This window comes from Canis lupus, chromosome 32 (assembly GCF_048164855.1).
Source record: "Canis lupus baileyi chromosome 32, mCanLup2.hap1, whole genome shotgun sequence".
NCBI lineage: Eukaryota > Metazoa > Chordata > Mammalia > Carnivora > Canidae > Canis > Canis lupus.
This window is the reverse complement of record NC_132869.1, coordinates 10,621,890-10,637,638: the sequence shown is the minus strand read 5'-3', so window position 1 is coordinate 10,637,638 and position 15,749 is coordinate 10,621,890. Positions and strand designations below refer to the sequence as shown.

The 15,749-nt window shown below is 38.4% G+C and overlaps 1 protein-coding gene and 1 long non-coding RNA gene across 7 annotated transcripts in view; one reads left to right on the top strand and one right to left on the bottom strand.

Moving 5' to 3' along the window:
• Positions 1–15,749, bottom strand: part of EIF2AK4 (eukaryotic translation initiation factor 2 alpha kinase 4) — a 102,787-nt gene that overhangs the window by 701 nt on the left and 86,337 nt on the right. For 4 of the 6 annotated variants that reach the window (XM_072809691.1, XM_072809692.1, XM_072809694.1 and 1 more), the window contains 7 exons: positions 15,389–15,475; positions 8,937–9,049; positions 5,571–5,629; positions 4,553–4,650; positions 3,111–3,179; positions 2,536–2,580; positions 28–146 (listed from right to left, as the gene is read on the bottom strand). In XM_072809691.1, coding sequence (XP_072665792.1) covers positions 28–146; positions 2,536–2,580; positions 3,111–3,179; positions 4,553–4,650; positions 5,571–5,629; positions 8,937–9,049; positions 15,389–15,475 — 590 coding nt within the window. Of the gene's footprint in view, positions 1–27; positions 147–2,535; positions 2,581–3,110; positions 3,180–4,552; positions 4,651–5,570; positions 5,630–8,936; positions 9,050–15,388; positions 15,476–15,749 lie in introns of those variants that run through there. The other 2 variants (XR_012022959.1, XM_072809693.1) reach the window with 2 other exon arrangements.
• The window catches only part of LOC140623316 (uncharacterized), a 39,181-nt gene that overhangs the window by 6,154 nt on the left and 17,278 nt on the right, over positions 1–15,749 (top strand). The window lies entirely within an intron of this gene.

The following is a 15,749-nucleotide window of genomic DNA, read 5'->3' as shown; positions in this document are numbered from 1 at the left end:
ACTTGCAATAGCTCAGTGAACACTTACTTTTTCTCTACTTTGATGTTATAAATTTCATCACAGACTAATTTGAGGTATCTCTGCTTTGGCAGGCGTGACAGCAGCTGCTTCACAGTTGTGTTAAATGCCTGTTCATCAGCATCCCACTAGGAAAAAATAGATAAGATTTAATAACAAGTACTAGTGTTTGTTAACTGGCTTTTCTTGGGTCACTGATGAAATGTCAATGCCATTGTTAAGTGTACTAAGAAAATCAGCTATAGAGAAAACTGATGAGGCTGCTGGGGTTCTTCCTTTGAAGCAACAATTTTATTTAAAACAAGACTCCTTATTAGGTCCTGATTAGCAATGCTGTAACCATAGTGTGCTACTGTGATTTTAGTAGTTATTTCTGCCAATTTATTGTGTAGAAAATGTAAATAAACCTCTGTGTGCCTCCATTTGAGTGGATCATAAAGCTGTAACTGCCAGTACAGGGATATATATATGCTGCTTTACAAGACAACAGAAAATATATGAAATTTTTCTTCATCTCACTTACTCTGACTAAATACTCTGGATAGACAAAAAAGTATTCTTTAGGTGTGCCTTGGGTGGTTGTCAGTTAAGCTCTCTGCCTTTGGCTCAGTCATGATCCTAGGGTCTTGGGATTGAGCCCTGCATCGGGCTCCCTGCTCAGCAGGGAGCTTGCTTCTCCCTCTCCCTGCTGCTCCCCCTGCTTGTGCTCTCTCTCTGTCAAATAAATAAATCAAATCTTAAAAAAAGAAAAGGTATTCTTTAATAAGATGCTTAAAAAAAAATCACCTGTAGCTGTGATTATAGTTTGTTATCTTTGCTATTAAGAATGCTAATTCAAATTTTTAGGACTACCCATTAAAAAAAATTTTTTTTTAAATCCAGTATGGTTAACATACAGTATTATTAGCTTCAAGTGTACAATACAGTAATTCAACAGTTCTGTACATTATTCCACGCTCATCATGGGAAGTGTACTTTTTTTAATCTTCATCACCTATTTTACCCATCAGTTTGTTGGCTGTAGTTAAGAGTTTCTTGGTTTATCTTTTTTTTCTTTTGCTCATTTGCTTTGTTTCTTCAATTCCACATGAGTGAAATCATATGGTATTTGTCTTTCTCTAGCTTTATTCCACTTAGCATTCTACTCTCTAGCTCCATCCATGTTGTTGCAAATGGCAGAACTTCATTCTTTTTTTATGGCTGCATAATTTTCTCTGTGTGTGTGTGTGTACACGTGTACAAACACCCCATATCTTTATCCATTCATTTATCAGTGGACATTTAATTCGGCTATTATAAATAATGCTTCTGTAAAGATAGTAGTGCATGTATTTCTTTGAATTAGTGTTTGCTATTTTTGGGGTAAATACCCAGTAGTGCAATTACTGGATTGTAGACTAGCTCCATTTTTAACTTTGTGAGGAACCTCCATACTGTTTTCTACAGTGGCTGCACCAGTTTGCGCTCCCACCAACAGTATACTAGGGTTCCTATTTCTCCACATTCTCTCCAACACTTGTTGTCTCTTGTGTTGTTGATCTTAGCCATTCTGACATGTGTGAGGTGATAACCTCACTGTAGTTTTGATTTGTATCTTCCTGATCAGGAGTGACGTTGAACATCTTTTTATATGTCTTTTGGCCATCTGTAATGTCTGTTCATCTCTTCTGCCCATTTTTAAATTGGATTATTTGTTTTTTGGCTACTCATAAAATATTTTAAACATATATAATGACCTAACTTAATTTTTACAAAAATATCTTCCATACAGTTCTATATAAGCTTCCTTAGTTGAAATTAAGGTCTGAGGCAGCCCTGTATACTGGTTAGGAATAGATTCCCCTATCTGCCTAGGTTTAAACCCTGGCTGTGCTAATTACTAGTAGATTGACCTTGAGTAAGACATTTAATATCTCTTCTTCCATTTTCCATAAAATGTAAAATGCTTCTGCTTCTATTTATCTATACAATGGGGATAATGGTATCTACCTCTTGAGCTTGTTATGATTAAATGAGTTAATATCTGAAAAATGCTTAGAGCAAGGCCTGCCAAAGCCTGACACACAGTAAATAATATCTCTGAAATTTAAAAGAAAGTCACTAGAAAAGAATGATTCTCTCAAAATCTGATTTAAGTAATGTATATGTCACATGAAAAGAACAATGCTATTAAATTCCTAGAACTGCCAAAAAAATACCTAGTATCAGAATATAATACCATTTTCAATTTTGTTTTGGCAAATTAACAGCAAAACTTTGGAATTTTATTTTATTAAGATTTTATTTATTTAAAAAAAAAAGATTTTATTTATTTATTCATGAGAGACACAGAGAGAGGCAGAGACACAAGCAGAGGGAGCAGCAGGCTCCATGCAGGGAGCCCGATGTGGGACTCGATTCCCAGACTCCAGAATCATGCCCTGGACTGAAGGTGGCGCTAAACCGCTGAGCCACCCAGGGATACCCCAAACTTTGGAATTTTAAAGGCCACAATGCATAGCAGTTCATCTTGCTTACCTCTAACGATAAAAACTGTAAGATTGTTTCTTTGGGTAGATCCACCTGTTGATACACAAAAATGTTATGTCATTTGTCAGGGAACCTGAGGTAGCACAACTCATTTGTCACAATGGTGTCACTTTGTATGGAGCAACATGAATAGGGCTTACAGAGTCGGGGACGCTACTGTGCTATATTAAAATAAAGCCCACTCAAATGAACCATGAAGCAGTAAGATGTCAGCACTGGTGAACAAATAGTCCTCAGATGGTGCACCCCATAGGCTTGATGCTGCTGCCTCTACTCAATGTATTTTTAATGAGGCAAAGGTCTGAAACATTTTAGAAAAATGAGGATTTTTGTTTTTACTCCCCCTGCCCCCTGTCTCTTAGAGGAAGAAAAAGGGAGAAAGAAACAAAACGTTCTGCTTCCTCCCGTTTTTACATATTTAGATTATATGTGGTTCTCAGCAGTGATCAAAGGCCTGCATCCCAATACTGTGTACAGGGAGCAAAAATGCCCTGACCTCTAAGGAAATGATGTTGATGACAGGGACACAGGCAGTTCTCAAGATGTTACAGAGAGCAACTTACAGCCAAAATTTCAATTTCATTGCTTTTCTGATGTAAGTTGGCAAGGGAGGTCTGAAGTCGTGTTTGTACCTAAACAAGAAAACGACTTGTCAGAATTCAGAAGCTGTCAATACAAATCATCTTTCTTGCCATTTCCTATTCTAGAAAACAATAATGAGTGACAAACTAAGGCCTAAAAGGGCTCCCAAAAATAATCTAAGGATTTGGAAAAATGTGTGCCTAGCCTTTCCTGATCTCAGGAGACATGAAATTTTATAGCCTGTTTTGATAATAATCCACCTACTTATTTTTTTCTAATTTTGAAATGACACCTAGAAGCTCAGGGCATTGAAACTGCATGTGGAAGCAGGGGGATTTTGGTATTAAGCTAAATTTGGAAAAAGGGGAAGGTGACAACAATGACATCGAACTGAAATATGGTAGGGGATGAGAACAGCAGAAAGATGTGAAAATGAGTTGCCATCCACAATACTGAGAAAGCGCTAAGAGTGCATACAAAAATGAGGCAACCTAATCTTCTGTATTTTGATTTAATCACATTAAAAAAAAAGATTTATTTATTTGAGAGAGCGAACACCAGCAGGGGAAGAGGCTGAGAGAAAGAGAAGCAGACTCCACACTGAGTGTAGATAAAGCCTAACTGGGGGCTTGATCTCACGACCCTGAGATCATGATCTGAGCTGAAATCAAGAGTCAGACACTTACCAACTGAGCCACCCAGGTGCCCCTCCCCTCTAATCACATTTGTAAATCATGACTGCTCTCTAACCTCCACTTCCCAAGTGAGGCCAATGTCTTGACTGAGCTCATTAGCCTGAGGACTGCCCTCATCTTTCCTCCCTATCATCTATTTAAATCCTTCAGGGATCCTTTAGGAAGCTGTCCTCTATCATTCACCCAGATACTGATCTCCAACCTGTTCCTATGTCCAGCACTGATGTTCAGTGTATCTAATTCAGCATTCTGTTACTTCTTTTCTATGGTTCTCTAACTGTAGAATGCATATGCTTCTAGGGTTATGAACTTATTGAGGATAGGGCCATGCCACATGTCTTCTAAGTTTTACACAGAATCAGACATACAGCAAATACCAAAAACACGTATACAGTGAGAAACCTGCGCCAAGTCTTCTGCTTGTTACTTAGAACAAAAACCAACCAACCCCATCTGTCATTAGATCCAGATTGGAAAGTCTTTGTTTAGATCTAGTAATTCTGACAGTTGGTGCTTCTAGGTGCCCGTAATGTACATGGACACCTCTTTGGAGGACAAATGGGAAGGAATCCTAACACCAGAGAGATGTTTTGTGTTGATGAAATTTTCAGAAGCCAAGTTAAGGAAGTGCAAAGAAAACCATTTCCAGGAAACCATTTCGTATCTTCCTTTCCTGTCTTCTTCCTCCTTTCTAGCTTACATGAGAAAGCAGAGGAAAGTGTGCATACCTGAGTTTCATAACGCCTCCTCGTGCTGGCTGACAGCTTCTCTGGGGCTATCACGCTCACAATGGGGACAACTGCTGCTCCGTGGATTTCAAACAAACCTGGAACAAAAAGTTGCAGAATTTATGGTCTTATCTGGTCCCACTTTCTGTAACACACCACAGATATGGCAGAGATGCTTAGTAGAATCCACTGTGGTGTGATTCTATGGGCTAGATTCTCTTTGGGCTGTGTTTTCCATCTCTGCAACTAGCTGCACTTCACCTGGAGGAAGTCAGCACCCTAAAACCCGAAGTTTTAGTGCTTCTGTAAACACTCCCAGCCTCCTCTCTTCAGCTGGGGGTGGGGAGTGACACAGGCATAAAGAGGCTCTGTAAGTCACCCAAACTTCATGAATCTAAGGTGGGAAAAAAATCAAACTTACTATCTCTCAAACTCGAATACTTTAAATTCCTAAGTATTTGAAATAGGACAGTGGCAGAAAGTCCATGTTAACAAACAAACCAAAAAGACCCAGTTCTGTTGAAAGCCAAATATATCTTCTTCTGGTTGTAACTGGGACATTTCTTTTTTCAGTAAGGCTGGTAGATGTGATGAAATTAAAAACCTATTACCACTGTTCCCTCTTGGCTTTCATGAAAAGAAAATGTATACATGATCTTTCTCAAAGGATTTCAATATATTATTCTTCAGTGTTCTGTGTGAGGAAAATTTCTAGGAAAATGAATCGTATTTTATCTGTACAACAGAGTTGCAGGGAAATTCAACCAGTTGTGAAAATAAGACAGGAAGAAAGAGATGTATTAAGATCAGAGGAATACCAAACTCTTAGTCATTTTCTAGGATGTGGGTTTCAAAGCATAGGAATAAATTCCATTTGGTACAATTAATTGTATATGTTACTTTACAGATACATTTCTGACACAACAAGGAGTTAGCCACAGCAGTTAAGTGTTTATAGCAAACACACGCGCACACACCCACATTGCAGTATTATGTTTAGATTATAATTAGTCAATACCTGAAGCATTAGAAAAGGACCCCTTCAGATTTTGCACTGCGAGATTATCAGAAGCTTCTCTAAAAACAAACAAAAACAATTAGAAAACAGTCAACAAAGCAAAACAACACAGATAACTTAAGGTGAGCTATTTTGTCTATTAAGTGTAAAAATTAAATATTGGTTATTAGTAAAAGAAAACAAATTGAACTTAATTATGCTTTTGGTTCAAGAGCAAGTAAAAATTACAAAGGATGTCATTTCAAATTAACAAATGCCTAAAGACAACATTTTGATTTATTCAGCTATGTTTGAAATCCTGGCTCAACATAAGAAGCTGATTTCAATGAACTATAATGGGTGTTCTTTCCGTCCCCTCACAATAGAAGGAAATATTAGCAACAGCATGCCCCACCTTTATTAGGGCAGCAACCTTGGTGATCACCCACAGGAGAGCATTTAGTAAATAAGGAGATTCTTTCAAAAGCTGTGAATGGATGTTCTTTCAAAGACAGAATTAGCTTAGAGCCTTTGAGAGACACAATAGCACTCTATCTTGGGAAAACAGGGAAGTAATCATGCACATGGAAGAAAGAGTCTAAATTTTTCTTAGCTAAAACCGAATCCCATCTGGGCCTTTTAGGCTTAATAATGTTCACCTGTACTATTAATTAGTTGAGCATTTTATGTTTTCTCTTTTGAACCTCTACCTTTGTTGGAGATGAGTAATCCTAATAACTGGTGACTTCTAGAACATTATATTTCCTCAGAAAAATCCTAACAATCTGTTCAAGCTCGGTCAATCTATTCAAGTTCGGTGCAGATGGGAGGGAGCCAGGGTTGAGGGAGGGAGAAGAAAGTAAGAATGTTTATTTATATAAGCCATGGTTTTTTACTCTTGGCACTAATAACATTTTGGGTCTGATAATTCTTGGATAGGGGCATGAGGGGTCAGTCATGTGCACTGTAGGATGATTAGCAGCATCCCTGGTCTGTACTAGATACTGGCACCCCCAGTTCTAACAACCAGAAATGTCTGCAAACAGTGCTAGATGTCCCCTGGAGGGCAAAATGTCCCTTGGTTGAGAATCACTGATATAAACCAAAACAAAACAAAAACAGCCAAAAATAAAAACATTTTTTTTTTTTTTTTATATTTATGGTAGTCACAGAGAGAGAGAGAGAGGCAGAGACATAGGCAGAGGGAGAAGCAGACTCCATGCCAGGAGCCTGACGTGGGATTCGATCCCGGGTCACCAGGATCGCGCCCTGGTCCAAAGGCAGGCGCTAAACCGCTGCGCCACCCAGGGATCCCTAAAAACATATTTTTGATTATAAGCATATATATATAAAAGTTACAAATTTATGGAAAAATAAGAAAATTATACAAATTTACAGAAAATTAAGATCCTTTGTAATCTCACTAACCAGAAAACACGGCAATTAAAAATTTGGTACATGGGGGATCCTTGGGTGGCGCAGCGGTTTGGCGCCTGCCTTTGGCCCAGGGCGTGATCCTGGAGACCCGGGATCGAATCCCACGTCAGGCTCCCGGTGCATGGAGCCTGCTTCTCCCTCTGCCTGTGTCTCTGCCTCTCTCTCTCTCTCTCTGTGTGACTATCATAAATAAATAAATAAATAATTAAAAAAAAAAATTTGGTACATGATCCCAGACAATGGGACAAGGCTATGTGTTTTGGTTGAAAAAACAGGATCATACATCTTCTCTGTGAAAATCTCTCCATGTCAATAAATTGAGCTTTTAGATTAGAATCATAATTTGAAAAAAAAACCACTTTTTTTTTAAAAAGATTTATTTATTTATGATAGAGAGAGAGGCAGAGACACAGGAGGAGGGAGAAGCAGGCTCCATGCCGGGAGCCCGACGTGGGACTCGATCCCGGGACTCCAGGATCGCGCCCTGGGCCAAAGGCAGGCTCTAAACCGCTGAGCCACCCAGGGATCCCACCAAAAAAACTTATTAAGTAAACTCTATGCCCAATGTAGCACTTGAACTCATGACCTTGAGATCAAGTCACGTGTTCTAGTGACAGAGCCAGCCAGGTGCCCCGGAATCATCATTTTTAAAGACTGCACACTATTTCATTGTATTTACTATAATCCAAACAATCTTCTACCAATAGATGTTGTAAGTGAGAGATTCTCCAATTGTGGTCTAGGGACCTCTTGAAGTCCCTAAGATCCTTGCACAGGTCTGCAAGGTCAAAACAATTTTCACAATTTTAAAATGTTAACTTATCTTTTTTATAGATAAAAAAAAAAACAAAAAAAACAAAACAAAAAAACCAACCTCCTCTAAGCCTCTACCTTTTTTGGGTTATTCTCTCACATATGTGTAATGGAATTTTCCAGAGACTAAATGATGGGTGATAGCACAACAGATTGAAAGCAGAAGTAGTCACAATCTAGTTTTTTCTATTAAAGTGTTATTTTTTCAAATTTTGTTTTGGAAAATAGTTATTTTTTATTTAAAAATACACTATTTAGGTTAGCATATAATGTGTCTATCTTTTTAAATATTTTTACATTTATTTGTGAGAGCACAAGACGGGGGTGGGGGAGCGTGTAGGAAGGGGCCAAGGGAGAGGGAGAAGCAGACCCTGCTGCGCAGAGAGCCCAGCTCAGAGCTCAGTTCCAGGACCTCAAGATCATGACCTGAACTGAAGGCCAATGCTTAACCGATTGAGCCATCCAGGTGCCTCAGGTTTATTGTTATTTTAAAATAAATATTTTAAAAATGTTTCTTTTAATTTCTAACAAATGATTGATAGATATAACCCACATAAAACAAAGCTCTTTGGTGCCATCAAATAATTTTTAAGGGTATAAAGAGGTTCTGGACCAAAAAGATTGGAACTGTTATAAACAATACCTTGCTAGACATCTTTGTAGGTACCCCATGGAATAATTTTTACTATAAATTCCTGAAAGTAGAGTGACTCGGTATTTCTTTTTAATTTTTAGTTTTAAGGCAATTTTAACTTACTTTATTAAATGACTACCTAAAGAGATGAACCAATTTACATTTCCATCATGAGTATGAGATCTTTTCCCAGAATATATTAGATCTTTCAAATGTTTTAACAAAACACTACCAAAATTTACTGATGAACAGGCCATAGAAGATAATTTTGGCTCCTTGGGCCTTTCAAACTGATAAAATATTCTCTGACATGTTTTGAAAAACACTTCAACTATGATTAGTCTTATACATGGGCATATACTTAAACTGGTGTTATTCAGAAGCAATAGAATGGTCCATTAAAAGTTACCCTGATGTATCTTTATTTCCCAAAGGATCAAACTGATTTTTAAGATAAAGAAGTCCTATAGGTTCACAGCTACGGTTTTCTGGGGTTTTGTTACCTGATAGTCCTTTCATCACTGACTTTAGTTCTGAGTTTCTGCAAAACGTGGTCTATAAGATCAGACTCCTGCACAAGTTTCTCTGTTTGCCTTTCCTTCTCAAAAGACTTAACCTTAAAAAGAATGAAATAGAACCATCAATTTCTGAAGCCAACAGGCTGAATCAGAGTGCAAAACAAAGTCAACAGTTTAGGTTGGTGGTTCTCCACCAGGGGCGATTTTGCTTAGCACAGGACATTTGGCATTGTTTGGAGACCTTTCTGGTTGTGACGGCTATAGGGGGTGCTACCAGTATCTCGTGGGTAGAGACCTGGGGGGGGGGGTGTTCAACTTCCTAGAGTGCCCAGGACAGCAACCCCCACAATTATCTGGCCTCAGATGTCACTGGCTGCTGAGAAACCCTGGTATAAACTAGAAAAGCTTGTCATTAATGATAGGATTAAAAAAAAGGGCCAGCACTAACCAACTCCTATTTCATTTGATTTTTCCACATATTCTTCCCCTTAAACATCCCATGGTCAGTCACCAGCTCCCACAGCCACCCTCCCCAATTCCAAACCCAAGTCCTGTCATCCACTTTTATGGTACTTGCCCTTTCATCTTCACTCCATGGCCAGCACCCAACCTTGGCCCAGGACAGCCTTATATTCTTCCATTGCTATTTTTCCCCTCACTCCATTCCATGCTCTATATCCCTACAGATTTATTTTTTTCACATACCATTCTGATATTCCCTTCTGTCCAAAGCCTACGCTAGCTCCCCCACATAGCTGCTACATGAAGTCCAAATTCCTTGGTTGGCATTTTGCTCTCCATGATCTAAGTAATACCATTCTTTCCTGCTGAAGTACCCTTCTTTGCAATTCTTCTGCGTCACCCAAAGTAGACTTATTCAGGGTAATACCAGAATAGTTCTCTGCTGCCCTCCCTCCAACTTTGGAATAGGCTTTCCAAAGAATTACCATTACCTTTGCCATTCCTTCTGCTTAAAAGTCCCTTTCAGCACACACCTATATCCTGGCCATCCACAAGGGTCCAGCATAAATCGCACCTCCACCCTGAAGACTTACCTGCTATCTTTGAAGTAATCTTCCAGGCTGATAAACCCTCAGAGAACTTGCTCTATAAGACTGTCATGGCATTTAGCACTTTCTAACTCATAACCATGCATGTATGTGTTGTGTTCCCTACCAGATTATAGGATCCTTGGCAACAGGGCCTGATGCTTAAATGTCCCTGTATGCTTTAGGATCTTAAATTCCATCCTTCCTACAGTATGCATGCTTAAAATGCATTTGCTGAATGGATGAATAAAGTGATGTCTTGCCTTTCAAATATGAAGATGATGCAAGATTCAAAAGATAGGTTGGAACAATGTACTAGAATGGACAAGATCACATTTAATGCAGATAAATATGAAGTCCTCTAATTAAAGCCCTCATTGTAGATAATCAGCCAGACATGGTGATAATGGTGAAAAGGCCAATGGGCTTTAGTTGGTAAGTTCAGTACAAGCCAAAAGAGCCACATGGTTGCTAAGAGCTCATTAGTAAGCTGTATGATGAGACATACGGTATCTGGATTGAGGGAGGTCAGAGACCATTCTCATTTAATCAGAATATGCTTAGTGTGCTCTGTAGAATTCTACTATCTCATTTAAAAGCAGATATTGACAAGGCATGTCTAGAAGAGGTTATCTAGGAGGGTCAAGGCTTTGGGAAATCATGGTGTAAGGGATGGCTTAAGTAACCAGAATGTTTAAACCCGAAAAGAGGACAGAATGGCATGGCAATGGTCTCCTAGAATTTATCTGAAGGTAGCTGAGAGAAGGAAGAAAGATTAAACTTGTTATTTTGACTACTCTGAAGTAGAAGTAAGACCATGGAGTGTAAATTTTGGGAAGGAGACTGATTCAGGCTTTTTAAATTTTTAATCATTATAGCTGTGTGTTATAGAACAAATTATCTAGCAGAGGCTTGATGGCCATCTCTTGGTAATATTGTAGGAACAATCACTGCTCTGGAAGAAGCCTATCAGTAGTTCTCAGGGTCATTTACTATTTTGTGATTGACAAGCAGACTAGTGATAGGGACTTCAAATCTTTCCATAAAGGATAAACTACTACAAGAACTGCCTTCTTGGGGCACCTGGGTGGCTTAGTGGTTTAGCATCTGCCTTTGGCTCAGGTCATGATCCCAGTAGGAAGCCTGCTTCTCCCTCTGCCTATGTATGTCTCTGCCTCTCTGTGTCTCTCATGAATAAATAAAATCTATTTTTTTTAAGATTTTATTTATTTATTCATGAGAGGCGCAGAGAGAGAGAGAGAGAGGCAGAGACACAGGCAGAGGGAGAAGCAAGCTGCACGTAGGGAGCCCGACGTGGGACTGGATCCGGTGGCTCCATGATCGTGCCCTTGGAAGGCGCTAAACCGCTGAGCCACCAGGGCTGCCCTGAATAAATAAAATCTTAAAAAAAGGAGCGAAAAAGAAAGAACTGCCTTCTTGCCTTAAATAATTAGAAATTCAGACAAAATACATAAAACAATGGTTTTTCAGACATTAGACAACAAGCAGTGGAGGACTATTTTCCAAGAAAAGGCAAACAAAGTGAGTACCCTACTACACCCCAGAACAAAGCCCAAAAGTATTTATAGGGACATAAAACCTAGCACCTAGAAATGTAAATTTCATAATGCCCAACAAACAATAAAAAATTATTGGCATGCAAAGTGGTAGGAAAATATGACTCATAACCAGAAGAAATGATAGAAGTGATGGAATTAGTAGGCAACACCTTAAAATGACTTTTTTTTTTAAAGATCCTATTTTTAATCTCTATACACTGAGGTACATCATATTCAAACTGCAGAAAATCAGTGACAATAGAAAATCTTACAAGCTGTCAGGAAATGAAAGATCATATACAGAGGATCAAAGCAGACTTTTAACAGAAACTACTATCATGATAGTCTGAAGACAATGAAGCACATCTTCAAAGTACAAAAAAAAAAAAAGTAAATCTTGAATTTTATATCCAGCAAAAATATCTTTCAAAAATGAAGGTAAAGGGGTGCCCAGGTAGCTCAGTTGGTTGGGCATCAGACTCTTGGTTTCAGCTCAGGTCATGATTTCAAGGTTGAAGGACAGAGCCTGTTATGGGCTCTAAGCTCAACAGGGAGTCTGCTTGAGATTCTCTCCCTCGCCATCTATGCCTCCCCTTGCTCATGCTTTCTCTAAAGAAAAAAAAAATGAAGGTGGAATAAAGACTTTCTCAGACCAATACGACCAGCAGACCTTGCATGGACCAGAAATACTAAAGGAAATTCTTTAGGCAGAAGGAAAATGGAATCAGAATGATGTCTGCCTCCACAAAAGAATCAACAGTACCAGAGATGGTAAATATGTGGGTGAATATAAAGGACATTTCTCCCTTATTTTAAAAACCTCTTTAAAAAATAACTAATTAAAGCTGAAATAATAATAATGTATGTGAAGTTTATAACATATGTATGCAAAATTATTTGGCAACAATAACACAAAGAATGAGAGAAGGAAACTGGAAGGATTCTGTTGTACAGTTCTTATACTGTATGTGAAAGGCATATAATATTTTCTGAAGGTAGAATGTGTTAAGTTAAAGGTATATACTGTAAGTCCTAAGAAGTCACCAAAAAAACTCTCACCAAAACAGGAGTAAATGGTCAGCAAACCAATATTAGAATCTAGAAAGAGGCGTGCGAGGCACCTGGGTGGCTCAGTGGTTGAGTGTTTGCCTTTGGCTCAGGTTGTGATCCCAGGGTCCTGGGATTGAGTCCCACATCGGGCTCCCTGCAGGGAGCCTGCTTCTCCCTCTGCCTGTGTCTCTGCCTCTCTGTGTGTGTCTCTCATAAATAAATAAAATCTTTAAAAAATAAAATAAAAAAGCAAAAAGAAGCCGTGAAAAGAAAAAAATGGAAAAAAGAACAGATGGAATAATTAGAAAACAAACGGTAAAATGGTAGATTTAAACCCCTTTCAATAATTGTATCGCATATAAGTGGTCTAACCATTCCCATTAAAAGATGGAGATTGTCAAACTAGATCAAAAAAGCAAAACTCAACTACTGAGCGTCTCTAAGAAACCCACTTTGAAAACACAGATGGGATGGAAACAGACATGCCATGCAAACACTAATAAAAAAAACTCAGAACAAGAAATATTATCAGGGATAAAGAAGAACATTTCATAATGATAAAGAGGGTCAGTTCAACAAATGGATATAAAATTTAAATGTGTATTCATCAAATAACAGAACTTCAAAATGTACAAAGCAAAATGGATAGAACTAAAAGGAGAAATAGATAAATCTTCAATGATAGCCAGATATTTCAACACTCCGCTCCCAGTAATTGATTGAGCAAGTACACAAAATGATTAGTAAAGATACAGAAGACTTCGGAAACACCATCATCTAATGTGACCTGATATTTATCAAACGTTCCTCCTAATAATGCAGAATATACATTCAAGTACACATGAAACATTCATAGTAACAGCCAATTATTTTTTTGCTTTAAACCACAACTCAGTAAAATTAAAAGGACTAAAACCATACAGTTATGTTCTTTGATTACAAAGGAATTAAATTACTAGAAATCATTAAAGACAGCTGAAAAATACCCAAATATTTGGAAATTAAGCCACACATTTCTAAATAATCTCAAAGAAATCAAAGAAACCAGAAAGTATTCTGAACTAACTGAAAATGAAAGCACTGCATATAAAAATGTGTGGGATGCAACAAATGTAGTACTTAGAGTGAAATTTATAGCATTAGATGCTTATACTTGGGGCGCCTTGGTGGCTCAGTCAGTTAAGCATCTGCCTTTGGCTCAGGTCATGATCTTGGAGTCCTGGGATTGAGCCCCCTTGCTTCTCCCTCTCCCCTGGCCTGCCACTGCCCCCCTGCTTATGCTCTCGCACTCTCTCTGTCAAATAAATAAATTAATAATAAAGTCTTTTTTTTTTTAAGATTTTATTTATTTATTCATGAGATACAGAGAGAGAGGCAGAGACACAGGCAGAGGGAGAAGCAGGCTCCATGCGGGAGCCTGATGCGAGACTCAATCCCGGGACTCCAGGATCATGCCCTGGGCCAAAGGCAGGCAGGCGCTAAACCACTGAGCCACCCAGGGATCCCAATAATAAAATCTTTAAAAAAAAAAAAAAATGCTTATACTTCAAAAAGTAAAGTCTAACTTCTGTGGTCCATGCCAGATGCCAATTTTTTTTTCTGTAAAGGCTCAGACAGTATTTTAGGCTTTGCAGGCTACACACTGTCACATAGTTGTTGTTTTTTTTTTAAACAAAGAATGTAAAAAAAAAAGTGTGTTTTTTTTTTTTCCTGTAGCTCCACGCCATACAAAAATAGGCTGTGTGCCAGATTTGGCCTACAGGCTGTAATTTATCCACCCCTCATCTAAAGTTCTACCTGAAGAAACTAGAAAAAATATAAACTAAATCCAAAATTAGCAGAATGAAGCAAAAAAGAATAGAAATCAATAAAACAGAAAACAGATGAACAAGAAATAGAGAAAAATCAATGATCTCAAAAGCTGGTTTTCTGAAAATATAAAAAAAATTGATAAACTTCTAGCCAGGTGGTGAAATTTAAAAAAAAGGGAGAGGGGGAAAAAAAAAGGGAGCGGGAGGGAGACATAAATGACCAATTATCAGGAATGATAGAGGGGATTATCATTATCATTATAGATCCTACAGATAATAAAAGAGAATATTTGAAAATTTAGATGAAATGCAAACATGCTGGGAAATGTACTGACTACCAAAACGCACTTATTCAGAAAGAGACAACATGAACTGCTCTCTGTCTAGGCCCTTGTGGCTTTACTGGCAAATCTAACCAAACAGCTGAGCATGAAATAATATCAACAGAACACAAAATCTTTTAGAAACAGAGAACACTGTTCAAATCATTTATGAGGCCAGCATTACCCAGATATCAAAATGCAACAAAGGCATAAAAGTAAGGAGAAAAATATGTTGACTTTTTTTTTCCCCTTTAAAAATAGAAATAAAGGTTAGAAGGTGGTATATTTATGAGCTTTGTAAGTGAAATGCAACAGAGTAAAATAAAACTGGTTAGGAAACAGCCACAGGATATGCTAACCAGCAGGTATCAGGACAGTTATATTCTTATTTTCTTAGATGGAGAAAGGGAACAGAGAGAGAAAAGTAGGAAAAACCTACCACCCCTATTTTGATTTCTGAAGCTTGAAGGGAAGGGCTGGGATTCAGATTCTTATTCTATAGCCTTTCCCTGAAAACAGGCCCAGCAAATAGATTTCCACCCACACCCAAGGCCAGGGGACAGTGGGAAGTTGGGTGCTCCCCAGTTAATATGGAGTTTGGAAAATCTGACCGCTGAATTGTGTAAGATGTTCTTAGGTCTGTACCTTGACATAGCTTCCTCCTTTATCTGAGACGAGGGCCACGTAGGTGATTTCGTGGTATCTGCAGTATTCCTGGAGTTCTTCTTGGGACTGAAACAAATGCAGCACATGAAATAAACACAGAGTGCTTAGGGCAGCTTCAGATAATCAAGGAGACAGTGTTTGACTATATTTTCAATGTGAATTACTAAACATGCCAACTTCAGGAGATCTAAATATTATGCCAGAAGAATAAGAACTCACAGGAGAAATAAGACCTTGCGGTCCTTACTTTCACTACTGTCCTAAGGGGCCATGGACAATCAACATGGTCAGGACACAGTAAGAGGTCTTCAAAAGCTTCAAATCCCAATGGAAGGTGCCA